The 26,026-nt window shown below is 49.5% G+C and overlaps 1 protein-coding gene across 4 annotated transcripts in view; it reads right to left on the bottom strand.

Annotated features, from left to right (window-relative positions):
* Window positions 1–26,026, bottom strand: part of LOC146813458 (uncharacterized) — a 315,417-nt gene that overhangs the window by 55,377 nt on the left and 234,014 nt on the right. For all 4 annotated transcript variants that reach the window (XM_085620215.1, XM_085620214.1, XM_085620216.1 and 1 more), the window contains exons 11-13: window positions 20,490–20,576; window positions 20,163–20,261; window positions 9,428–9,526 (exon numbers count right to left, since the gene is read on the bottom strand). In XM_085620215.1, coding sequence (XP_085476341.1) covers window positions 9,428–9,526; window positions 20,163–20,261; window positions 20,490–20,576 — 285 coding nt within the window. The remainder of the gene's footprint in view (window positions 1–9,427; window positions 9,527–20,162; window positions 20,262–20,489; window positions 20,577–26,026) is intronic.

The following is a 26,026-nucleotide window of genomic DNA, read 5'->3' as shown; positions in this document are numbered from 1 at the left end:
ACGGCGCCTTTGTTCTCGGCGTGATGCAAAGCCAGTAACATGCTCCGGTGGGGAGACACAAACCAACCACTCTATGAGCCACAGCCTGCCCTCAGCAAGGGTAGGGGGCCCGCAAAGTGGCACGATGCAGAGAGGCAAATCAGGTGTCACAAAGTCCTTCATTTGCGTTGCGAGCTACGGCTCAGGTGCCTTAGTCACGGTGCTTGGGAAGGGCAGGGGGCACAGGCTTGCGAAAGTACGCGCCGGGTTGGGAGGCGAACACTTCTCTCGGTGTCAGCTTCACGGGGAGAACGGCGGTTCTCAAAGGAGGTGAAGTCCACTGGTCCTGGGACTTCGTTCAGGGGGCAAGCTCAGCACAAGCCCTTGGAGACCTTAAACAGCACAAGTTGAAGCAAAGTTTATCAGCAATCTTTCTCCTCTCCTTCAGCAGCAAGGCAACCACTGCAGGCCAATTCCCCAGGTCAGGGACAGTACTCCTCCTACAGCTTTCCCGGTTCCTTCTCCTCAGGCAGAGGTTCGTCTTGTAGCAGGATCTGATTTCTTAGGAGCAGGGCTCCTTCATTTATACCACATTTCTTTTGTTCTCCCAGGCCAGGGGGGCCCTTGCCTAATTCAGTCCAGTTCTGGAGCACTTTGTTTACGCGATGCAGGCTTCTTCATTCAAGGTGCAGGGCAGAGTCATCGGACGCTCCACAGGGGGCGGAGCCGGCATTGTGGTGGCAGAGCACAGTCCTATTCAGAGTTCAGGTGCACTCCTCCCACCCATCTACCTGTCAATCGTCCTATTCACCACCAGGCTACCTAGCCCTGCCCATCTGGGTTTCCCCAGCCCTGTCACTCACGCAAGCCAGACAGCAGATACACATCACGCAGAGGCGGGCTGAAATGGTTTAGGCAAGCAAAGGCCAGCTTTCTAAAAGCGCCATTTGCAAACGCGGAATATTAAAAGAAACCTTACTAAAAGGTGTACCTTATTATTCTGAGTTCAGGCATACTAAACTCGATCTTCTACCATGTTCCCTGTGCCTGTTAGGATCATAGGATGTAACAATCTTAACAGCCCATTCTGGCCTATGAGAACAGGGTAGCCTTACAATAGTGAAAAACTAAAATGGCTGTAATTCACTATTAGGACATGCCACACACATCAGGGCTTGTCCTACCTTATGCTTACAATGCACCCTGCCCTGGGGCCTACCATAGGGGTGACTAATATGAAGTTAAGGGAAGGTTTTAGGGACTGGCAAGTGTGTGCACTTGCGCAGTCTGCGCAACAGTACCAGACTGCACGCAGGTTCTGCAATGGCAGACCTTAGCTACATTTTACAAGCCCGCTTCTGTGGGTGGCACAACCAGTGCTGCGGGCCCACCAGCGGTATTTGCATTTACACGCCCTGGCACTCCTGGTGCACTTTACTGGGGTCTGATAGTAAACCAAATAAGCCAATCATGGGATCCAACCAACATATACATTTTACATAGGGAGCACTTGCACTGCGGCACTGGTTGGCAGTGACACGGTGCTCTGAGCGGCCAACACCATAAAAACACATGAGGCACAGCGACAAAAAGTGGAAGGGAGAGGTGCCAGGTCTAACACGTGTCCCCTCCAGCTGAAAAGTGGGGAGAACTACCCTACCCCAGGGAGTTCCTCATCACTAAGGCGGAAAAATCTGGACAGACCGTCTGCATTGGCGTGATCTGTACCAGGGCGATGTTCCACCGTGAAATCCATACCCTGTAGGGAAATGGACCACCTCAACAGCTTTGGATTCTCACCCCTCATATGCATCAACCATCTGAGGGGCCTGTGGTCTGTCTGAACCCAGAAGTGAGACCCAAACAGGTATGGTCTTAGCTTCTTCAGCGCCCAGACCACAGCAAATGCCTCGCGCTCAATAGCACTCCATCCCTGTTCCCGTGGAAGTAACCTCCTCCTAAGAAAGGCTACAGGTTGATCTAGGCCCTCTTCATTAATCTGTGAAAGAACAGCCCCCACACCATGCTCTGAAGCGTCTGTCTGAACGATAAACTCTTTGGAGAAGTTGGGAGCCAAGAGCACGGGCGCCGTGCACATAGCAGCTTTCAGGGCCTCAAAAGCTTTCTGACAGGTGTCAGTCCAAATCACTTTCCTGGGCTGCTTCCTAGAAGTCAGCGCTGTCAAGGGGGCAACAATGTTGCCATACCCCTTGATAAACCTCCTGTAGTACCCGGTGAGACCTAGGAAGGCTCTCACGTCTGTCTGGGTTGAAGGGGCGCCACCTGGCCGCTCCCAACCTGGTGCCCCAAGTACACCACGGAATCCTGCCCGATCTGGCACTTACTCGCCTTGATCGTGAGGCCTGCCTTGCGCAGCGCCATCAACGCTTCCCAGAGGTGGCGCAGGTGTTCTTCCCAAGTGGAGCTGAACAGTGCGATGTCATCCAGGTAGGCTGCGCTGAACGAATCCAGTCCAACCAGAGGGCCATGGACAGGGTCAGGAGCTGCACCAGGGAGAGACACTGCAGCCACCACCACCATCTAGATGCCAATTTGGATCAAAATAATCTTTGGAATCTCCCATTGCAGGACGATAAATGGGAAGGGGGCGAGAGGTAGCCTAGGCTGAGGGATGTCAGCAGAAGCAGGTGAGGTAATAACAGTGGCAGCTGTGTCATGCCTGGGTCACTAACAGACACCTTTTTGTGTGGCGGCAATTACTCCTTGCTCACTAGGAGGAAACTGACAGGATCTCAGGATACAGTCATAGAGTACATCAAAGCACTTTCACCACCATGTGGAGGAGCCTGAAGTCCACTCACTTCCAAGGTGGGCTCCTACAACTGATGTAAGTACCCACCCCTGACGCCTATAATGCCCTATGCGCACGCCCCCCATCTGAGCCAGCAGTATCATGGCAGACAGGGGGAGCCTGGGACGATGAATGGCAAGTGATAGTTGAAAAGCTCGTAAATGGGAATTGAATATGCTACTTACCAGTATGCATCTGTTCTTGGCATGTAGGGCTGCTGACATTCATATCTGTGCATAGATCGCCGCCTAGTGTTGGGTCCGGATGTTTGCACGTTGTTGTCCTGGAAGAGTCTTCAAAGTATCCTGGGATAGGTGACTCCTCCCCTGAACTACAGTGCGCATGGGCATCCTCTCCATCCTCAGATTGTTTTTCGCCATTGTGGCAGTGATGGAGTAGATATAGAAAGTGATGACCATGCTTACAGTCATTCTGAGAGCTGCAGCTGCTACAGGCGCCGGGGAGGTGGGAGGGCGATATGAATGTCAGCAGCCCTACATGCCAAGAACAGATGCATACTGGTAAGTAGCATATTCAGTTCGAGGCATGTGGGCTGCTGAATTCATATCTGTGCATAGAATATATAGCAGTGCCCTCTTATTAGCGGCGGCTACCAGTGCCCGCTGCAGCGGTCTGAAAAAGAGTTTTGAGAACAGCCTGTCCTACAGCTGCCTGCTGTTTTGATTGCACATCTACACAATAGTGTTTGGTAAATGTATGTGTAGTGGACCAGGTGGCTGCTCTACATATGTCATGCAGGGGAATGTTTCCTAGGAAAGCCATTGAGGCCCCTAACTTACGTGTTGAGTGGGCTCGTGGGGGAATCGTTAAAGTGCGTTTAGCCTTTTGATAGCAAATTTGAATACATTTAACGATCCATCTGGCTATTCCTGCTTTGGAGATAGTGTTACCTTTGTGGTGTGGGGCAAAGGCAACGAAAAGTTGTTGTGTTTTCCTAAAGGGTTTGGTCCTGTCGATATAATACATGAGGGCCCTTTTGACATCTAGTGTATGGAGTGCCCTTTCTGCGACAGTTTGTGGGTTTTGGAAGAAAACGGGCAGTTCAATGGTTTGATTCATGTGGAACTGCGATACCACCTTTGGCATGAATTTGGGGTTGGTACGTAGTACGACCCTGTTGGCGTGAACCTGTATAAATGGCTCTTGAACGGTTAGTGCCTGGAGTTCACTAACTCTTCTCAAAGAAGTGATCGCTACTAGGAAAGCTACTTTCCAGGTAAGGAATTGAATCTCGCATGAGTGTAGAGGTTCAAAGGGTGGACCCATCAGGCGTGTGAGGACCAAGTTGAGGTTCCACATCGGAGCCGGTGGGTGGCTTGGTGGAATGACTCGTTTGAGTCCTTCCAAGAATGCTTTGATGGCAGGCACTCTGAATAGAGAGAGGTGCTGCCTGGTTTGTAGATAGGCTGATATCGCGGTCAAATGGACACGTATAGAGGTGTACGCCAGATTGCATCGGTATAGGTGTAATAGGTAACAAATAATGTTTTGGATGGATGCGTCTAGCGGGTTAATGTCATTATTATTACAATAAATGACTAACCTTTTCCATTTTGCTGCATAGCAAGCTCTGGTAGTGGGTCTCCTGGCCTCCTTAATGATGTCCATACAGTCAGGTGGCAGGTTTAGGTAGCCAAACTCTAGGACTTCAGGAGCCAGATTGCCAGGTTCAGCTGTTGCGGATCTGGGTGCTGAATCTCTCCATGGTTCTGCGTCAAATGCTCGGGTTTGACCCGCAGCCTTTGATGCGGCACCACGGAAAGTTCGAGAAAGGTGGTGTACCATGGCTGGCGTGCCCACGTTGGAGCAACCAGGACGAGCGTCAGTGAGTGTTGACGCAGTTTGCGTGCCACCAGCGGTATCAGTGGTGCTGGGGGAAAAGCGTACGCAAATCTGCCGGACCAGTTCATCCATATCGCATTGCCCTGCGACTGTGGAGGTGGGAACCTGGCGGCAAAGCTTTGGCATTTTGCGTTTTCGCTTGTCGCGAATAGGTCTATCTCTGGATGACCCCACTGCTGGAAGTACGGTTGGAGTACTGATGGGTGTAACTCCCACTCGTGCATCTGGTGGCTGTGTCTGCTGAGCAGATCCGCCATCTGGTTGTCCTTGCCGGGGAGGTGTTCTGCCATGAGGAACATGTTCCTTTGAATGGCCCACTTCCACATGCTCTGAGCCAGATGAGACAACTGTGGAGAGTGTGTTCCTCCCTGCTTCTGTATGTAGTACATGGCAGTCATGTTGTCCGTCCGGATCAACACGACTTTGTTGCACAAGTGTACTTTGAATGCTTTCATAGCGAGGAAGATTGCCATCAGCTCTAGAAGGTTGATGTGCATGTTCTTTTGTTGTTGTGTCCATAGTCCCTGCACTGTGTAATGGAGTACATGAGCTCCCCATCCCTGGAGAGACGCGTCCGCCGTCAGTATTATCTGTGGGACAGGCTCTTGGAACGGTCGGCCCTTGCAAAGGTTTTGTGGATTCCACCAATGCAGAGAGTTGTATGCCCGACCGCTCACCAACACTAGGTCTTTCAACTGTCCTTGAGCCTGATTCCACTGACGTGCTAAGCACTCCTGAAGCGGGCGCATATGTAGTCTCGCGTGGGGGACTATGAAGATGCAGGAGGCTATCATGCCTATCAACTGCATGAACACTCGCGCGGGAAGGGAGTGTTGTGGTTTGAACTTGGAAATCAGCATTTGCATGCTGTTGATTCTCACCAAATTTGGCTGAGCTGTGGCCGCCAGAGTGTCTATAGTCGCACCTAGGTACTGTTGTACGTGTGCGGGCTGTAGATGGGATTTTGGGTAATTCAGTGAGAACCCCAGACTGTGAAGGAGGTGAATGGTGCGGGACATGTGGCTGGCACATTGCTGGGCTGACTTCGCTTGAACGAGCCAGTCGTCCAGGTAAGGGTAGACGTGTATGTGCTGCCTCCGTAGATGTGCCGCCACAGTAGCTAGGCACTTTGTAAACACCCTTGGTGCCGTTGTCACGCCGAAGGGAAGGACTTTGAATTGGTAGTGCTGCCCTTGAACAGTGAACCTGAGGTATTTTTTGTGTGAGGGGTGAATGGGTATGTGGAAATACGCATCCTTGAGGTCCAGTGTGGCTAGAAAGTCTCCCTGCTTGAGCAGCGGGAGGACTTGCTGTAGAGTGAGCATGTGAAAATGCTCGGAAAGAATGTATCTGTTTAGGGGTCTCAGGTCTAATATAGGTCTGAGTGACCCGTCCTTCTTCGGTATTAAAAAGTACAGGGAGTACACCCCCGTACCTTGCTCGTGGACGGGTACGACCTCTATTGCGCCTTTTAGAAGCATACTTTGCACCTCCTGCTGTAAGAGCGTTGAGTGCTCTGAGGACATAGGACGGTTTTTTGGAGGTATTGTGGGTGGAGTGGAGGTTAGTTCTAGACAGTAACCGTATTTGACAATATCTTTGACCCACCTGTCCGTGGTGATGGAGTTCCACGTGGACAGGAACCTTTGTAGCCTTCCCCGACAGGTGTTATGTGGTCGGGAGGAAGGGAGAGGGCGTCACTGCTTGTTCTTGGGGGAGGACCTGGTGTTGCCGTAGCCGCGTCCTCTGCCCTTTGTACTGGAGCCACGATATCCACCCCGGGTGTTTTTATCGTAGGTGGTTTGTGTATTGCCCTTGTTGTATGTTTGCTGTGACCCCTGTCCTCTACCTGCTCCTCTATTTCCGGGGCGACGAAAGGAGCCGCTCCGAAAGGACTGAGTCTGGAGAGCCCCCATGGACTTTGCAGTGTCCGTGTCCTTTTTTATTTTCTCTAGGGTGGTGTCAACCTCCGGGCCGAATAAATAGTCGGGGTTGACAGGCTGGTTGAGTATGTTGTTTTGCACCTCAGGTTTGAATCCGGAGATTCGTAACCAGGCATGTCGTCGCAGCATGACGCTAGTGTTTATGGCCCTGGCAGCTGTGTCTGCGGCATCCAGCGCACACTTGATGGATGCGTTTGTGAGGAGCTGTCCCTCCCTGAAGAGGATCTCTGCACCTTCTCTGTATTGGTCAGGGAGATGTTGGAGTAGTTGCTCTAATGTGTCGTAGTGCGCTCTATCGTAGCGAGCGAGGAGTGCTTGAGTATTGGCAATGCGCCATATGTTGGCTGCCTGGGCGGCAACCCGTTTGCCAGAGGTCTCTAACACCTTGGACTCTTTGTCCGGGGGAGGAGCGTCACCTGTTGTTTGCGAGTGTGCCCTCTTGCGAGCATTCGCAACGACAATAGAATCCAGAGGTAATTGGCCTCTGATGTAAGTAGGGTCCCCAGGCGCTGATCTGTATTTCTTGTCGATCCTGGGGTTTATCACTCTTGCCCTGGTGGGTTCCTTGAAGATGTCCTTTGCTGGTTTGAGGACACCCTTCAACATGGGTAGAGTTTTTATATTCCTTTCTGAGGATGCAAAAGTATCCATAAGAAAGTCGTCCTCGACGGTGTCCGAGTGAAGTTGCACCCCATGATTGGCCGCAGCACGTTCAATTAGAGCGTTGAACGCTGCAGTGTCCTCTGTGGGAGATGTTTTTGCTCCATAGAGTTGTGGGTCTTGTGCATCCATAGGTGCACCTGGGTCCACAGGGTCATCCCAAGTTTGATCAGGGTCCTGTTGGCCGTCAGGGTCCATGTCTCCGGGGTAGGGGACTTGGTCACCCATGTAGTCCACCAACGCATCCGTGTCGGAGTGTGTGGGAGAGAAGGATTGTGGATCCTGGTAGGGTGAGTGGAAAGGTTCGTAAAGAACTGGTTCTGAAGCCACAGGCAGCTTTCTTTTAAGTGGAATCCTGAAGGAGTCCAAAGCCGGCTCCAAAGTTATTTTCCTTTTGTGGATAATCATCCTGCCGGTGTCGGCGTCGATTAGATGCGATGGAGACGTCTCCGCAGAGCGTTCGGCAGGCGTGATCGTGGTATGGGTCACCCGTGTCCTGATTTGGAACAGTTTCGGGGCCGTGGATGGTGGCAGGCCAAAAGTAATGTTGGCTGGTGCCGAAGAGGCTGCTGGAGCTTTAATTGGTTCGGAGCCCGACGTGTCCTGGAGAACCATTTTCTTTTTGGTGCTTTGCGCAGCAATGGGTCGCGTCTGGAGCGCTCTCGATTCTTTTGCACCGACCGGTTCTGTCGAGGCGGTCGTGGATTTTTTCGGCGCCGGTGGGTCATCGAGTCGAGGGGCGGGAATGGCCGTCGACTTCTTCGATGAGTGTGGCTTTGGTGTTGCCGTGGAAGCGGTGTGAGACGCAGCAGGCTGTTTGACCTTTGGGGTCGGAGTCGATTGCGTCGGTGCCGGTAGCCGAGCAGGTTTGGTGGTACCGAAGGCCTTCTTCTTTATGTCGACTCCGACGTCGGCCGCTTCGAGTTCGGCACCGAAGTCTCGTTTGGTGCGCTCGGTGCCGATGTGTTTTGCTGGCGTCGAAGGTGTGGAGGGCCTCGATCCGACCAGCGCCACTTTCGGTTTCGGTTTCAATTGAACCAATACAGCTTTCGGTTTCGAAGAAGGGAAACCAGCCGTTTTGGGCATTAATGGCTGCCGCTGAATGTCCGAGGCCGGGCCCGAGGGCGGGGCCGAAGAACTGCGGGATAGGTCTTGGGTAAGGCCCGAAGGCGATCCCTCGACCGGAGCCATAGACTGTTGCACTGGGCTTTCTTCAGTCTGAACGGGTAGGCCTTGCTCGTCACCGGAGCTACTCTCTTCGGCCCCTAAGGCCTCATTGTAGTCTCCTACCTCGGTGTCGTCTTCATCTCTATGAAAGAGTGTTTCGTCGACGTCTTCCGATCCGGAGTCATGTTCGGAAACGGGACTGGAGGGTAGGTTCTCCACTTCTTCGACATCTTCGGTCTCGGCGTTGAAGATGTCGGCCGGGGCCGGTGCCGCTTGCTGCGCCTCGAGTCTCGCCGCTCGTCGATTCCGTAGAGTCTTCTTGGATCGAAATCTGGCACAGGCCATGCATGTAGATTCGTCGTGATCCGGTGAAAGGCATTTGTTGCACACCGGATGGACGTCGACGTGGGGATATTTCGCATTGCATACCGGACACCTCTTGAATGGTGTCCTCGATTCCATCGTTGATGTCGAATCGACGGTCGGGTAAGATGCGAAAGTTTGTTCTGGAAGTTAGTAAACTAACAAAGATACTATCGATACCGATCGAGAACAGTACCGACGCGAACTAAAGGCCTTTTGGCCTGAAAAAAGATTTTCCTAACTTGAGTCAAGATAGCACATCCGAACCCAATGGCGGAAAAAAACAATCTGAGGATGGAGAGGATGCCCATGTGCACTGTAGTCCAGGGAAGGAGTCACCTATCCCAGGATACTTCGAAGACTCTTCCAGGACAACAACGTGCAAACATCCGGACCCAACACTAGGCGGCGATCTATGCACAGATATGAATTCAGCAGCCCACATGCCTCGAACACTGTATTAAGAGCGGCCTGTGCACAGGTTTAGGGAATGCAAAGATCCTTGGAGAATCTGGGCCCCGTCTACGCAAACTTAAGATCCGGATGCAAGAGAACTTTTACCACTATCTGAATTTAACAGTGTAGCGCCTGCAGACATCTGCGATGCAGCTTGAAGGCAATCGCAGTACTCTTAACTTACCCCCTGTGCCGTCGCCTCTTTCTGCATCAGGATGATCACTGAAGCTAGCATTTGAATTCTCATGATCGAAAATGACGTCGTCATCAGGAGACGGGGATCCTGTAAACACAACATACATTTTTATTTATTTAAATCCATATTGTTGCACAAACCACTATTATTTCTACACAGTGACAATTGTGCGACACTTTCTGCAGATCGTATTGCTCCCTCCAAACTATCAACCTAAGAAAGTGTCTCTTTTTTTATATTTCTTGATTTTCTACACATTAATGCTGATTAATTCATCTATCCAACATTTATTACACCGATAGAGGAATTCTTGCTACTTTGTTTGTAATGTTTAACTGAAATAGCCTGCTTTACACCCACAGATTCTCATCTCTGCTCAAGTTGTGCTTGACAAGCCACTAAGTCAAGTATTGCATTATTGATAGACTGAGGGTCAGGTTTAGGTTTGGTGGACGAAATTCCATCCATCAGGGCGGCAGAGACATTACTTCCGCCACCCTTACAGACAAACTATACATCACATTTAGAGACTACAGCTGGCTCAGCCGTCTTCTCTGTACCTTGAAAGGAAGGTACAAAAAGTATCCTTCAAATTACAAAACGTTTGGTGGATGGCTGCCGTCGGTATTGACGGTATCCAGTAAACCTATGAACATTTTTTGTTTTTCAGAGATACATTTCCAATGTGAGAGTTTGCTTCTAAAAAAACAAGAAAACTAATGACCACCACACCCTGGGAGGTCGTTTTTGATTCGTCTGACCCTCACCACCAGGTTTTACCTGGAGGGACAAAAAAATTGACATTACACCATCCAACCCCAAATAAAGCAGGTGGTGTCATTACTATTCCCACTCCAGTGAGAGCAACAGTATAGAAAGTGTTGGATAGCGGAGGGGTAAAAATTACTATTCCAACTCCAGTGAGTGCAACACTAGGGAAAGTGTTGGCTAGCGGAGGGGCAAAAATTACTATTCCCACTCCAGTGAGTGCAACAGTAGGGAAAGTGTTGGATAGCTGAGGGGTAAACAAATGTATTCCCACTACGATGACTGCAACAGTAGGGAAAGTGTTGGATAGCAGAGGGGTAAAAATTACTATTCTAACTCCAGTGAGTGCAACAGTAGGGAAAGTGTTGGATAGCGGAGGGGTAAAAATTACTATTCCAACTCCAGTGAGAGCAACAGTAGGGAAAGTGTTGGATAGCGGAGGGGTAAAAATTACTATTCAAACTCCAGTGAGAGCAACAGTAGGGAAAGTGTTGGCTAGCGGAGGGGTAAAAAAATGTATTCTCACTACGATGACTGAAACAGTAGGGAAAGTGTTAGATATCGGATGGGTAAAAATTACTATTCCCACTACAGTGAGTGCAACAGTAGAGAAATGTTGGATAGCGGAGGGATACAAAATACTATTCCAAATCCAGTGAGTGCAACAGTAGGGAAAGTGTTGGATAGTGGAGGGGTAAAATTTACTATTCCCCTCCGGTGAGTGCAACAGTAGGTAAAGTGTTGCTAGCGGAGGGGCAAAAATTACTATTACCACTCCAGTGAGTGCAACAGTAGGGAAAGTGTTGAATAGCGGAGGGATAAAATGTACTATTCCCACTCCAGTAAGTGCAACAGTAGGGGAAGTGTTGGATACCTGAGGGCCAAAATATACTATTCCTACTCCAACAGTTAAAAACTATATATACATCTTAACTTTTTTTTAAAATAAATACATATTTTAAAATTTGAAAACAATATAGATAAAAATGAAACATCTTATAATATTAATTACATATAACAAATACATGCACATATTATATAAAATTAAATAATAAATACATTAAAAAAATCATTTTAAACTAGAAAATATTAACAAACAAAAACATTAATTAATACATAAATGTATTTATTTTACTTCCTACCCTATAACACCACATCAATAAGACACTTTAACTTTTTTAATGAACTTTCCTTCCTTAATTAACATAATTAATAATCAATTCAAAAAATATAATTAAAACAAATTAATAATAAACATGAATTAACTACAAACACTTTAACACTATAATGTCTGCAACACACACCTAAATTAAACTATAAAATAAGAAAACACTATTAAAACTTAAATTAAAAACTATTACTATTAACAACTAATTATAAAGTATTTACAATTTATGTATTACCTCTTTAAAAGTAAAAAATCACAAAAAATAAACAATTACCCAAAATAAATATCAAATAATTAACATTAACAATAAACACAAATTACTTCCCATACTTGACCCCTATAAACACCACAATACACACCTAAAATGAATTACACAACTGCCATAATGAATGCTTAATTAATTTAATTAATATCAATTAACAAATAATTATTAATACAAATTATATAAACTACTTAACACCCTTTACCTCTATAAGCCCCAAAACACACACCTAAAATAAATTACGCAATTACCATAATTAATTACTGTAGGAAAGTTGGTTTCTGTTGCAGTAACCCCCCCACTTTTTGCCACACTACTGATGCACTTTTTCTAGGTGTGCCCTGGGTCCCTGCCAATCAGTTTCCCAGGGACTGTGTTCTTTCACCAAAACTAACCCAATTGGCATCTCTGGCCACAGCTCAGCCCCGGTAAATGGTACCACAGATACCCAGGGCCTTGTGACCAGGGAAGACCTCTAAGGGCTGCAGCACTTATTGTGCCACCCTTAGAGGCCCTGTACCTTTACACACGCATACTGCCTTTGCAGGCTGCGTGTTTTGGTGCAGAACAAAGTAAAGAGTCGACATGGCTGGCACACATCCCTGTGTGCCATGCGTACAACGTACTGCCCTGGCATAGATCAGTCACTCCTCTAGCTGGGTGGCCTATGCCAGTGGTGAGGGTACAGGTGCATGAGCCCTGTACTCCTACAGTGTCTAAGCCCATTCTTAGGCATTGTAAGTGCAGTGCTGTCATAAAGAGTATATGGTGCTGGGAGCTTGTCATTACGAACACCACAGCACCATAATGGCTACACTGAAAACTGAGAAGTTTGGTATCAAACCTCTCAGCCCAATAAACCCACACAGATGCCAGTGTGGAATTTAATGAAAAATGCACACAGAGGGCATCTCAGAGATGCCCCCTGAAAAATGACCAGCCTCTGGTGGGTTCCCTGACTGGTACTCATCAGCCTGCCACAACGAGACATGTTTCTGGACCCCTAGGGTGGGAGTCTACGCTCCCTGAGCCCAGAAACAAAGCCTTTCCTGGGCGGTGGTGTTCACACCTCCCCCAGGCCAGGAAGAGCCATCTGTGGCAGGGGAGCTTCAAAGGCCTGGCAGCCTTTGTAATGCGACCCCCAGCCTCTCCTGCTATCAAGAGCAGGCCCCCTTCCTGTCTCCCCTCCCTTTCGGCGGGAAGACGGGTGGGAAAAACTAGCCAGCCCAGGAGGTGTGCCCACCTATGGCCACCCCACCCCTCAGGTGGGGGAGGCGAGGTGAAGCCCACTCTCCATTGCTCACCATCTTGCAGATGGCAGGCACTCCCCAATCAGGACTAGGGATTGTGCCCACTCCCCCACGTGGGGTGAGCACACCAAGGGTGTAGTCACCCTAAGGTCAGTAGCCCATTGGCTACTGACCTCAAGACCCTAAAACGCCCCCTAAATACAGTATTTAGGGGGCAGCCCTGAACCAAGAAGGCAGATTCCCGCAACCTAAGAAGAAAAAGGACGAATGAAGACGCCCAGCAGAGGAGACTGCAGAAAACAACTGACTTGGCCCCAGCCCTAACGGCCCGTCTGCAGTTTCCAGAGATCCTGCGCCAAAAATCATCTTGTCCTGCAGCTAGCGACCTCCAGAACCCCTGGGAGGACTGACTGCCTTCAATAAAGACCGGATCTCCTGTGAACAGCAGCCCTGTTCAAAAGAAACTCCGAAAACAGACTCTGAGCCTGCTGAGGACAAAGAAACCCGACGCCTGGAACTACCATTGCACCTGTCACCTACGGCCCGAGTTCGAGTGGCCCACCGGTTCCAGCGAGGTCCCCCAGCGCTCCAGAGTCCACGTTCACCGTGGGTTGACCCCTCCAGGACTCCCCGACGTCACCTGCAGCCTCTGCACAGAGACCCCCCCTAACCACGAGTGGCCCGGTAAGGTGAAATACGACCTCAAAAGACACCTCTGCATCCAGCCGCCCTGCGCCCTGGAGAAAAGAACCCGAGGTGCACCTACGTCCCTGAGCCCTCCAACTTATCTGCCCAGCTGTTGGTTCCTCCCGGAAGTTTTCCTGGACCGAGCCTGTAGCTGAAAACCAAAATCCCCATTGAAAACAACAGGTCACCCGACCTCAAAACAGCACCCTGCACCCAGCCGCCCTAGTGCCGCTGAGGGTGCCCCTTTGGTGCTAACTTGGTCCCCAACTCGCCTTGAGCTTAACCCTAGGAGCTTTGCTCCCACAAACCCCGTGGCCTGCTTACCAGCAGCCACCAACCAGAGGCCCCCTTTCCTCCATAAGATAACATTGGGCCTCAACACTCTGCACCCGGCCGCCCTAGTGCCACTGGGGGTGCAACAACAGTGCATCACTGACCCTGGGATACCCCTGAGTCTTGCCCCAGAACCCTAACTTCAAAGACCGAATACTTACCTCGAAAACAATAACCTGTTTTTCCTCATAGGATAACATCGACACCTTTTCTCCCAAAACGTTTCTAAGTGTCGACTTTTGAAAACTAAGAATATTCTTTAAGAACCTCTTGTATCCTCTTTTCACCCCTTTCATTCCTGTTTCTCTCTTTCTATCATCCTTTGCCTAATTTCCCAGCATGTCAATGTAGATGGGATTAGCTACACATATATCTCAAAGTACCTGTAATTACTGCTACACAAACTAAGTTTGGCTAACCTCGTAATAGAAATGCTAATGTACTTGTTTATAAAAATTAATAAAATACTTTGAAATCAAAAAATATATAATAATAAAAATAAAAATCGCACTAATAACCTAACCAAATTTTCTCAACTGTTTGCAGGAAAGGTCCCAGGGCAGAACCCAGGTGTCCAGCACTGAGTAAGAAAAGTAACTAAAAAGTAACTTACCTGTGAATTGAATTTCCTTCCGTAGGATAACATTGGGGGTTCTTTGTGAAAAAGTTTCTGTCAACTTTTGAAATACAAGAATATTCTTTAAAAATCGTACAAACTGCAAAAACGTAATTAGTAACCTGTTTTAAGTAAATGTCCCAGTGCTGAATCTAGGAGTCCAGCACTGGATTACAAAGTAATGCAAAAGTAACGTAGCTGCTAAGTGAATTTCCTCCCGTAGGATAACATTGGTGATTCTATGTGAAAAAGTTTCGAAGTGTTTTGAAATGCAATAATATTCTTTAAAAATCGAACCTCTAACTAAAACAAATTTACTCACCTGTTTTCAGGAAATGTCCCAGGGCTGAATCTAGGATCCAACCCTGTGTTAGCAAAAGTAATCTGAAAAGTAATTATCTGCCTTTTACTTAATTTGCTGACTGAGTGTGTACATCAAATGCTTTACACTGTCCTCTGATACTCCCTTACTGCTCGACCAAGCTACCGCTTTAAAGAGTAAGGTTCTATCTAACTTTTAACCTCTGCCAAACCCCTGGAGACCCTTGGACTCTATACACACTGTACCTCACTTTGGTGCAGTATATATAGAGCCAGTTTCTTACAATTACCAATTAATTATTATAATTAACAACCAACTATTAATTCATCAACTAAAAATAAAGTATTCCCAACTTTTACTCCTATAAACACCAAAACACACACCTAAAATTAATTACACAATTACCATAATTAATTACCAATTAATTCAAATTAATTAACAAGCAATTAATAATTCATCAATAAAAAATAAATCAGTTCCCACCCTTTACACAAATCAAATCAATCCAGCTTTATTCGATTTTTTGTACAATTAATCCCCACCCTATTCCCCTATAAACCCACAACCCACTACGGAACTAAAAATACAAAATTCAAATACATTTTTTTTTCTAACTACAAAAAATTGAACACATATATTAAAAATACAAACAATTCTTGTACAAACAAAACATACACTTAAAACGGGTACTAAAATACATAACACTAATTTAAAAAAAATCGATATTTTTAACAACTATATTTTTGCAAACGATATTAAACACTTCGATATTTTTAAAATCGATATTACTTACCTTGGGTCGATATTCTTGACCACGATATTCTTGCTGTCGATATTTCTGAACCACAATATTTGTGCAACTCAATATTTTAAACTCAATATACTGTCCAGTACGGGTGACAGCGCTGCTGCCCTGTAGTCAGTACGGGTGATAGCACTGCTGCTCTGTACCCAGTATGGGTGACACTGCTGCCGCCCTGTAGTCACTACGGGTAATAGCGCTGCTGCTCCATAATCAGTATGGGTGATAGCGCTGCTGCTCTGAAGTCAGTATGGATGATAGCGCTGCTGCTCTGTACCCAGTATGGGTGACACTGCTGCCGCCCTGTAGTCAGTACGGGTGTTATAGTCAATATGGGTGATGGTGCTGCCACTCTGTAGTCAGTACAGGTGATAGCGCTGCCGCTCTGCCATCAGTACAGGTGATAACACTGCCACTCTGCCATCAATACAGGTGAAAGCACTGCCACTCTGCCATCAGTACAGGTGATAGCGCTGCCGCTCTGCCATCAGTACAGGTGATGGCGCTACTGCTCTGTTGCCAGTACGGGTGATAGTTGTAGTCAGTACGGGTGCTGCTCTTAGTCGTACAGGTGACAGCGCTGCTGCTCTGTAGTCAGTACGGGTGATAGCGCTGCTGCTCTGTAGTCAGTACGGGAGACGGAGATGCTGCTCTGTAGTCAGTACGGGTGATTGCACTGCTGCTCTGTAGTCAGTACAGGTGATGGCGCTGAAGCTCTGTAGTCAGTACAAGTGACAGCGCTGACGCTCTGTAGTCAGTAGGCGAGTGCACTGCCGCTCTCCCATCAGTACAGGTGACAGCACTGTCGCTCTGCCGTCAGTACAGGTGATAGCACTGCCGCTCTGCCGTAAGTACAGGTGACAGCACTGCCGCTCTGCCGTAAGTACAGGTGACAGCACTGCCGCTCTGCCGTCAGTATAGGTGATAGTAATGCCGCTCTGTCACCAGTACGGTGATAGCGCTACCGCTCTGTAGTCAGCATGGGTGATAGCGCTGCTGCTCTGTAGTCAGTATGGGTGACAGCGCTAGTGCTCTGTAGTCAGTATAGGTGATAGCGCTGCCGCTCTGTAGTCAGTATGGGTGAAAGCGCTGCTGCTCTTAGTCGTACAGGTGACAGCGCTGCTGCTCTGTAGTCAGTATAGGTGATAGCACTGCTGCTCTGTAGTCAGTATGGGTGAAAGCACTGCTGCTCTTAGTCGTACAGGTGACAGCGCTGCTGCTCTGTAGTCAGTATAGGTGATAGCACTGCTGCTCTGTAGTCAGTATGGGTGAAAGCACTGCTGCTCTTAGTCGTACAGGTGACAGCGCTGCTGCTCTGTAGTCAGTATAGGTGATAGCGCTGCTGCTCTTAGTTGTACGGGTGATGGCGCTGCTGCTCTGTAGTCAGTATAGGTGATAGCGCTGCTGCTCTTAGTTGTATGGGTGATAGCGCTGCTGCTCTGTAGTCAGCATGGGTGATAGCGCTGCTGCTCTGTAGTCAGTGCGGGTGATAGCGCTGCTGCTCTTAGTTGTACGGGTGATGGCGCTGCTGCTCTTAGTTGTACGGGTGATAGCGCTGCTGATCTTAGTTGTACGGGTGATAGCGCTGCCGCTCTGTAGTCAGTATAGTTGATAGCACTGCCACTCTGCCGTAAGTACAGGTGACAGCACTGCCGCTCTGCCGTCAGTATAGGTGATAGTAATGCCGCTCTGTCACCAGTACGGTGATAGCGCTACCGCTCTGTAGTCAGTTTGGGTGATAGCGCTGCCGCTCTGTAGTCAGCATGGGTGATAGCGCTGCTGCTCTGTAGTCAGCATGGGTGATAGCGCTGCCGCTCTGTAGTCAGTATGGGTGATAGCGCTGCTGTTCTGTAGTCAGCATGGGTGATAGCGCTGCTGCTCTGTAGTCAGTGCGGGTGATAGCGCTGCTGCTCTTAGTTGTACGGGTGATGGCGCTGCTGCTCTTAGTTGTACGGGTGATAGCGCTGCTGATCTTAGTTGTACGGGTGATAGCGCTGCCGCTCTGTAGTCAGTATAGGTGATAGCACTGCCGCTCTGTAGTCAGTATGGGTGATAGCGCTGCCGCTCTGTAGTCAGTATGGGTGATAGCGCTGCCGCTCTGTAGTCAGTACGGGTGACAGCGCTGCCGCTCTCTAGTCAGTATGGGTGATTGCACTGCCGCTTTGTAGTCAGCATGGGTGATAGCGCTGCCGCTCTTAGTTGTACGGGTGATAGCGCTGCTGATCTTAGTTGTACGGGTGATAGCGCTGCCGCTCTGTAGTCAGTATGGGTGATAGCGCTGCCGCTCTGTAGTTAGTATGAGTGATAGCGCTGCCGCTCTGTAGTCAGTACGGGTGACAGCGCTGCCGCTCTCTAGTCAGTATGGGGTATTGCACTGCCGCTTTGTAGTCAGTATGGGTGATAGCGCTGCTGCTCTTAGTTGTGCGGGTGATAGCGCTGCTGCTCTTAGTTGTACGGGTGATAGCGCTGCCGCTCTGTAGTCAGTATAGGTGATAGCGCTGCCGCTCTGTAGTCAGTACGGGTGACAGCGCTGCCGCTCTCTAGTCAGTATGGGTGATTGCACTGCCGCTCTGTAGTCAGTATGGGTGACGGGCTAGTGCTCTGTAGTCAGTATGGGTGATAGCGCTGCTGCTCTGTAGTCAGCATAGGTGATAGCGCTGCCGCTCTGTAGTCAGTGCGGGTGATAGCGCTGCTGCTCTTAGTTGTACGGGTGATGGCGCTGCTGCTCTTAGTTGTACGGGTGATAGCGCTGCTGATCTTAGTTGTACGGGGGATAGCGCTGCCGCTCTGTAGTCAGTATAGGTGATAGCGCTGCCACTCTGTAGTCAGTACGGGTGACAGCGCTGCCGCCCTCTAGTCAGTATGGGTGATAGCGCTGCCGCTCTGTAGTCAGTATGGGTGATAGCGCTGCCACTCTGTAGTCAGTACGGGTGACAGCGCTGCCGCTCTCTAGTCAGTATGGGTGATTGCACTGCCGCTTTGTACTCAGCATGGGTGATAGTGCTGCTGCTCTTAGTTGTGCGGGTGATAGCGCAGCTGCTCTTAGTTGTACGGGTGATAGCGCTGCTGATCTTAGTTGTACGGGTGATAGCGCTGCCGCTCTGTAGTCAGTATAGGTGATAGCACTGCCGCTCTGTAGTCAGTATGGGTGATAGCGCTGCCGCTCTGTAGTCAGTATGGGTGATAGCGCTGCCGCTCTCTAGTCAGTATGGGTGATTGCACTGCCGCTCTGTAGTCAGTATGGGTGACGGGCTAGTGCTCTGTAGTCAGTACAGGTGACTGTGCTGCTGCTCTTAGTCGTACGGGTGACAGCGCTGCCGCTCTGTAGTCGTATGGGTGATAGCGCAAACACTCCATAGTCAGTTTGGATTACAGCTCTGTTGCCATTCGGACTAAGTAAAAAAAAACATTACAAAAAGTTTGCAATTTCACTGTTAATGTATCATTTGTGCAAAGAGTGAAGAATTCAGTCCTATTTTTCCAAAATATTTAGGATTTTTTTTCTAGGAGCAAAGGTTCAGTTTAAATCTGGGCAGAGATGACAGACCACCCAGCCCTAATCCTTGGCACCCACTTCAGGCTCCACCATGTCCACCAGCTGTGCTCTCCTTCAGTTAAAGGTGGAGTTGGCCAAGATGGGAAACCGGAGGGCGGTGAGCATGAAAGAAAGAACCCATCAGTGAAGGCTTGGCACTGGTGATCCAGGGAGCTCCCCCAGCCCCTCCACACATGCCAGACAAGCCGTATCAGCAAGCACATACGAGATATTCAACTTTTACCAGAAGGGTGTTTAGGCATTGAAGGGAAGCTAATCCTAGTGATTAATATATTCCTCATTGTCCATAGGTGATGGGAACTGTCTACCCACTCCGGGGGGCCTGAGGTCCCCCCAGGGTACTCACCTCAAGCATACAGAAGACTGGGGGAAATCTCCATGGACTCTCCGAGCTCAGGAAATAGTGGAGGCTACCGCCATCTCAGAGCTGTCAGGCCCAATTCCACAATCCCCTCGCCTGACCTCCGCAACCCTTACTCGGCCCACCATGTTAAAATCAGGCTGAGTTCCACCACCTCAGTTTCACATAAAAGGTGTGTAGAGGACAAATGGAGGAGCCACTTGACTAGAGGTGTCCTCATCTAAGACCACGTCCTACCAACTCAGACCTGTAAGGCCCACTCCAACACTCCCCCTCGCCTGACCTCCACACTCCCTTCCTCACCCGCCATGTTAAAATCAGGCAGAGAGTTCCACCACCCCAGTTTACCTCAGCAGGTGTGGAGAGGACAACAGGAGGAGCCCATTGACTAGAGGTATCCTCATCTAAGACCACTCCTGGAATCAGTGATTTGGAAATGGTGGCAAGACCAAAGCAAAGGTCCTGCCTCCTTCCACCAAAGTCTTAACCGAGGTCCGAGCGCATCTTATTCCTTGTAGTTCAGAGGCCAATCTTAATTTAGGACAAATACACAACAAATGAAGCTCCTAGTCCACAGTGTGTGCAAGCACTCACTCACTTGGCGAATGATCGACGTCTCTTTCCAGGAGGTCCTTGCGGTGCAGCCCTTCCGGTTCCTTTACTCTTAAAGTATAAACAGACGTGATGATCGGCTCTTCTGTGTTTTTTAAAAGAACATATATCAGTTACACATAGTACTACAGTACTGGGAGTTTGATCAAAGTACATTAAATAACGTAACTCTTACAATCTCTTGAAGAAAGTTCTAGATTTGCAAACCCAGCCCAAGAGGGTGGTCTCTCAAGATGCTGGGCTGTGTATTGGCTGTCATAAATCTTGCAAAACTTACAAATGTTGCTCTGCCAGCTCCATGCATGACGCTTACCCGTTTCATCTCCACTATTTGCGTCACTGTAACTATGAACACCTCTGTGTTTTAATAATACATCTGGATTCACAGGTGGGCCGCGGTCTGTAAAGAGAATTGGTGGTGTTACACAGGGCGAATGTAGATTCACTGCATATAGAGAACAATTTGAGAATTTAGGCATAAAAAACAAAATCACATTGTTATACTACATACAGCATATAAATGAAGCTGAAGTAATCGTAAATGTCAAGATTGATACCAGCTGATTGGACATGCATATCTCATGTTAATGCGTTCAAATACCAATATGTAACAACTGTAATAATTAATGCCAATAAAAAGAGTTTAAAAAAAAAAAAAATCACATAAAAGGTAAACCTCCTTGCCTCCTTATGGTGGTAGGTGGCAATCTGAGGAGCAAAGGCAAAGTCTTGCCATAAATATCTCTTCAGTAGCCTTATCACCAGCACAGCAACAAGTCCTCAATAAAGGCACTTCTTTTGTACCAGTTCACCACACCAATCCCCTTGAGCTGGAAATCTCAGTGTTTAAATTCATGAGAAACATTTTTTTTCCAATGTCATGCCTACCCAAGAATCTACTGTTTTTCAAATGGATGATACTCAGTTAGAAATGCGAGCATTCAAACCTAAAAGCACATTCATGCCCTCGGTTTCTCATAAAATTCTTGACTCTTTTGAAACATTGATTCGTAACGATCTGACTAAATTGAAATTTCACACGTCTTCTAAAACCAACTTGAAGAAACACGAAGTGGCCATTATCAATCAATTAGCCAAGGATGACAGACTTACTTTCCAACTCGCAGACAAGGGAGGAGCTCTTGTCATCATGGATCGAGCTTTTTACGAACATAAAGTATCTCTGCACCTTCGAGATGCAACTACCTACATTAAACTTGATCAAGATCCGACTTCAATGATTCAAGAGACTCTCTCACAAATATTAGATCACGCGGAAGAGATGTCATTGATTACCCCCAAAATTCTGAGATTTCTGTTTGTGTCTTATCCCAGAAGACCCAAACTTTATATGCTCCCTAAAATCCATAAATGTTTACATGATCCTCCATTCAGACCCATAGTGTTCGGGTGTGATTCCATTTTCATGCCAGCCGGTCAATTTGTTAATCCTTATCTCCAAAAATTTGTACAAACGTGGAAGAGCTTTGTCAAGGACACCACTCATTTTCTTAATCTTCTCAATGATGCCAACAAACAATTCTCAGAATCATGGTTAGTCTGCACCATTGACGTGACATCTTTGTTCACATCAATTCCATTAACAGAAGGTATTGAGGCCAGTGAATGGGCCTTACTTCAATTACCAGAAATTGGTGTTAATAAAGTTTTTGTGCTGGAACTTCTTACATTTTGCCTACAACACAGTTACCTCCAACGGAAAGATGACTTTTATCTCCAAACCAGTGGAACTTCGAAGGGCTTTTCTGGTGCTCCTGCCTATGCCAATACATTCATGGCAAAGTTCGAACAAGACTATATTTTTTCAAACTACTCATGGAGCTCTAATCTGGCATTCTATGTCAGATTCATTGACGATATTTTTTTAATCTGGAAAAGCTCCAAGAACTTATTGGAAAGACAAATTGAGGAATTAAATCTGAAAAATGCCCGCATCAAGTTCACACACATCAGTGCAGATAATCTATCGTTCTTGGATGTGCTCATCACTAAAAACAACAATATTTTATCCACTTCAGTGTATTCTAAACCCACTGATAGGAACAATTTGTTGCTGTTCTCTAGTTTTCATTCTCCGTCTTTGATTCGCAACCTGCCCTACTCACAATTGATTAGGATTAAAAGAATTGTATCAGATAGTAACCAGTTAGAAACAGCCTTGCGAGTTCAATGTGACAAATTTAAACAATGTGGATATCCTGACAACTTGCTGGAATCAGCTATCACAAAAACGCGTGCCAAGGAACGCACAGAGTTGCTATCCGCTACACCTAAAAGTAGCCAAAACCATCATGTCTTTATATCTACATACTCGACCAATTCAAAAAATTATCAAAGCCAGATGGGAATAATTGAAGCATGAATCTGATTTCAATTACCTGTTCGTTAATGAACCTTTATTTGCGTATACAAGCAGCAGAAACATCAAAGACATGTTGTCACACAGTAGCATAGCGAATAAGGAACAGTTCAAGGGTATGCATAAATGCTACAATTGTGTAAATTGTCACAATGTCATAATTGGCAACACCATCCACCAAATAATAACAACAAAGGACCTGCTCATGAATGTATCGAGTGAAAAGCTTTCATCAGTACCCCTTCCAAATTCAAAACAACTTTGTTTCAAATAATCATGAGGCGGCCATCTTTTATGCCGTCCATAAATAGGTTCCGGGATCACTCAAATCTTTATAAAACAATTTGTGTCTGTATTTGTGTCTGTATGAAGTGCCTCCCCCACTTTCTCTCTACCTATTGTGTATGAGAAAGAAAGACCGTGTGCAAACAATATGTAATGAAAAAGGATGGCAGTGCCTCACGGGAGTAACACCATGGAGGTTCAGCAGACAGGTACTCGCCTGCTACCTCAAGTTCTCATCATTAGCAACTGCCACCCGGAAAACAATGTCAAAAAATACGTAAAGTAGGAACAACGTGTAGTGCTATGTGTGAACACTAAGCTACGGTGTGTATATCCGAGCTCAAAACAATGTCAACCCTCAAAGGAGAGAAGGGGTCTGATCAGAACCCTCGCCAATCCACGTTAAAACCGAGCTAAACAACACTAGCTATCTAATATTTATTTCATGCTGTGTGTTTGCTCACTTAAAAACCAACATGTGGGGCGTGGTCTCGCCGGGCAATGGCGTGAGACGTGCGCTGCTTCTGCTCCGGGCCGCCGCTGGGGTCATTTGCATTCTTTAAGCGGTTCCCCTGCAGCGATCAGGTCCGAACTAACGCCTAAGTGCGGCTGCCCCTGCAGCGATCAGGTCCGAACTAACGCCTAAGTGCGGCTGAAGGCGAGGGGCTTCTAACGAGGGGCTTGGACGCGACCCGAGACGGCGGAGAGCTCGAGGCGCTGAGACGGCGGGGTGCTGGAGATCGCAGTCCCGCCCGCCCGCCATCTTGCATTTCACCTGCTGCCCGCTCCCGGCAACCAGCGCCGGCTATCTGCGGCGGGGGAGAGAGTGGAGGCCCAGCGGACCCGGCGGAGTTCGTCGGGGTTGACCCCCGTTGCTCCGGAGCTGCCCTGAGGGGTCGTGGGCCCTGGACTGGCTGGGACATCGGTCCTGGGGTTCCTGCGGACGGCGTTGAGGAGTAGCGGCCGCCATCTTCCCCCGGCCTGGCCTTCCCGCCGGCCGGCCTGCTGAGGGCGCGGAGTGGAGAGGCGGCGGATGGTGACGCGCCAGCTGGGCCCGCGACGACAACGGCGACTACAGAGGTGAGGTGAGGCGGGACCCGAGGCCCGTGAGGAGACCCGGGCTGTGAGACACGGCGCTGCTTCACCGGAGCAACGGGGCGCTGCGAGGGAGAACCTGCCCGCCATTTACTGTGTCAGGAGCGGCCGAGGCTGGGCGGCAGGGTAGGCCCCTGCGGAGACCTCGGCGGAGGGGCGGGCCTGGATCGCTGGGGGCCCCCGCAGGACTACCGGTGGTGGTGGGGGCCTCTGGGGCCTTACCCGGAGGTCGGTTGCCTTGCTTGCCTTGCCCCTGGTGATTGGCGGTGTGGGGCAGGACGGAGCGGAGTGAAAAACCCAGGGAGCCGCGGCGCCCCTGGCCCCCCTGAGACGGCCGAGTTGGTTGAGACCAGTGCCCTGGAGCTCCGACCTGCGGCTCCTGCGGTTGAACACGGGGCGGCCCCGGGGGTCACTGGAGGCCTGCTACGCTTTTGCTGGGACCATTGGTTGACACCGGAGATCGGAGGAGCGCCCTGCGGCCGACTACTCTACTACGCTGGCCCTCGTGGACTGCACCGCGACGGGGACCCGCAGTGACACCAGCTTGTGCGCAGTGAGTTGTTCCTTGGGGGGGTTGCGGGCCCTCATCCTTTTGCTCACCTTGCTTACACTGGGGCCTTGCGCAGGGGCTTTGAGCCCGCAGGCGAGAAGACTGGGGACTGTGGAACACTGTGGGGCCCTGGACTGGACTGAACTGGGAGTAGGGGCATAGGTTGGTCCTGTGACTGCTCAGACGCGGGGTACTGTGGAGACCCTGCCGACTCAAGGGCGCACGGTGGTGGTCCGTGGAAGGGTCCCTGAAGGAGAGAAGTCGCCGGGCCAGTGCGTCTAGACCTCGGCCTCCTCGAAAACGACTGGCAGACCTGCAGCATGACGCGCACGAAGGCCGGGAAGGAGCCCCCGGCGACCTCCAAGGATGCCTCGGTTGCTGACCTGTGGGGAAAGTCCGGAGCGGCCTCGTCGGGAGGGGGTGCTGCCGCGGAGCCGGTCACCCAGTCATTCATGGCGCTCTTCATGCAAGAACTCAAGTCGGAGATTGGGTCCCTTCGCACTGAAGTCCAGGCCTGCGTCAAGGACCTCCGGAAAGAAGTGGGAGACCTGGGAGACCGCGTGGACGACATGGAGAAGACCCTGGACGCCCGCACGGAGGACCAGGAGCACCTCTGGCAGCGACTGGCGACCCTGGAGGAACAGCACGTTGAGCTCCAGATCAAACAGGAGGATTTGGAAAATAGAGGGCGCCGCAACAACATTCGCATCAGGGGTGTCCCGATTGGGGCTGAGGGGGACGATATAATGACATTTGTGGCGGACATGCTCCAGGAGATCCGCGGGGATGATGACGTTTCGCCGCCAGCCTTGGATCGGGCGCCTAGGGTCTCGGGGCCGCCTGGGAGACCCGGACTCATCCCTGACATCCTGACGAGGGTCCACTTCTTTGTAGAGAAGGAAGCGATCCTCAAAGCTGCCAGAGACAAACCTGACATCCTGTATAAAGGCATGCATGTTCAGCTGTTTCAGGACCTGGCCTCCACAACCCTCCGGCGCCGCAGGGACTTTCGGCCCGTCACGGACAAACTGCGGGAGCTCCACATCCGCTACCAGTGGGGCCACCCCTTCGCTCTCATCTTCCAGTGGGAGTCCAAACGCCGAGTGCTCCGATCCTACCGGGAGGCGGCCCAGCTGCTCCAGATCCCGGACTCCCCATCAGCTAGTCCGACGCGGCGCTCTGCGAAGGCTCGTGGGGCTCCTTTGAAACCGCAGTGGTCCATGGTGCGCCATTCACGACATCCTTCTTCCCCGGATGGCAGCAGATCGTCACGAGATAAGCAAGACATTATCAAACATATTAAATCTCTAGAGGGCGGCTCGCCGCTGGTGGGCTCTCAGGTCCCGCCCCATGAGTGAGACCCCCTGGGGTGGCCGCCACACCGGGCTGCAGGCGCTCTTCCTGGGAGTGCTCACGATCTTCTGGGCCAGTGGCTGCTTTGGTGGATACACTTTACCTGCTTCTGGCGCCCCGCCGGGGCGATGCGATTGGACCTGCCTCTTGCTATGCCTTGCATACCTACCGGAGAGGCGGTGGCCCG

This window comes from Triturus cristatus, chromosome 7 (assembly GCF_964204655.1).
Source record: "Triturus cristatus chromosome 7, aTriCri1.1, whole genome shotgun sequence".
Lineage (NCBI taxonomy): Eukaryota > Metazoa > Chordata > Amphibia > Caudata > Salamandridae > Triturus > Triturus cristatus.
This window is presented reverse-complemented; position numbering and strand designations above follow the sequence as displayed.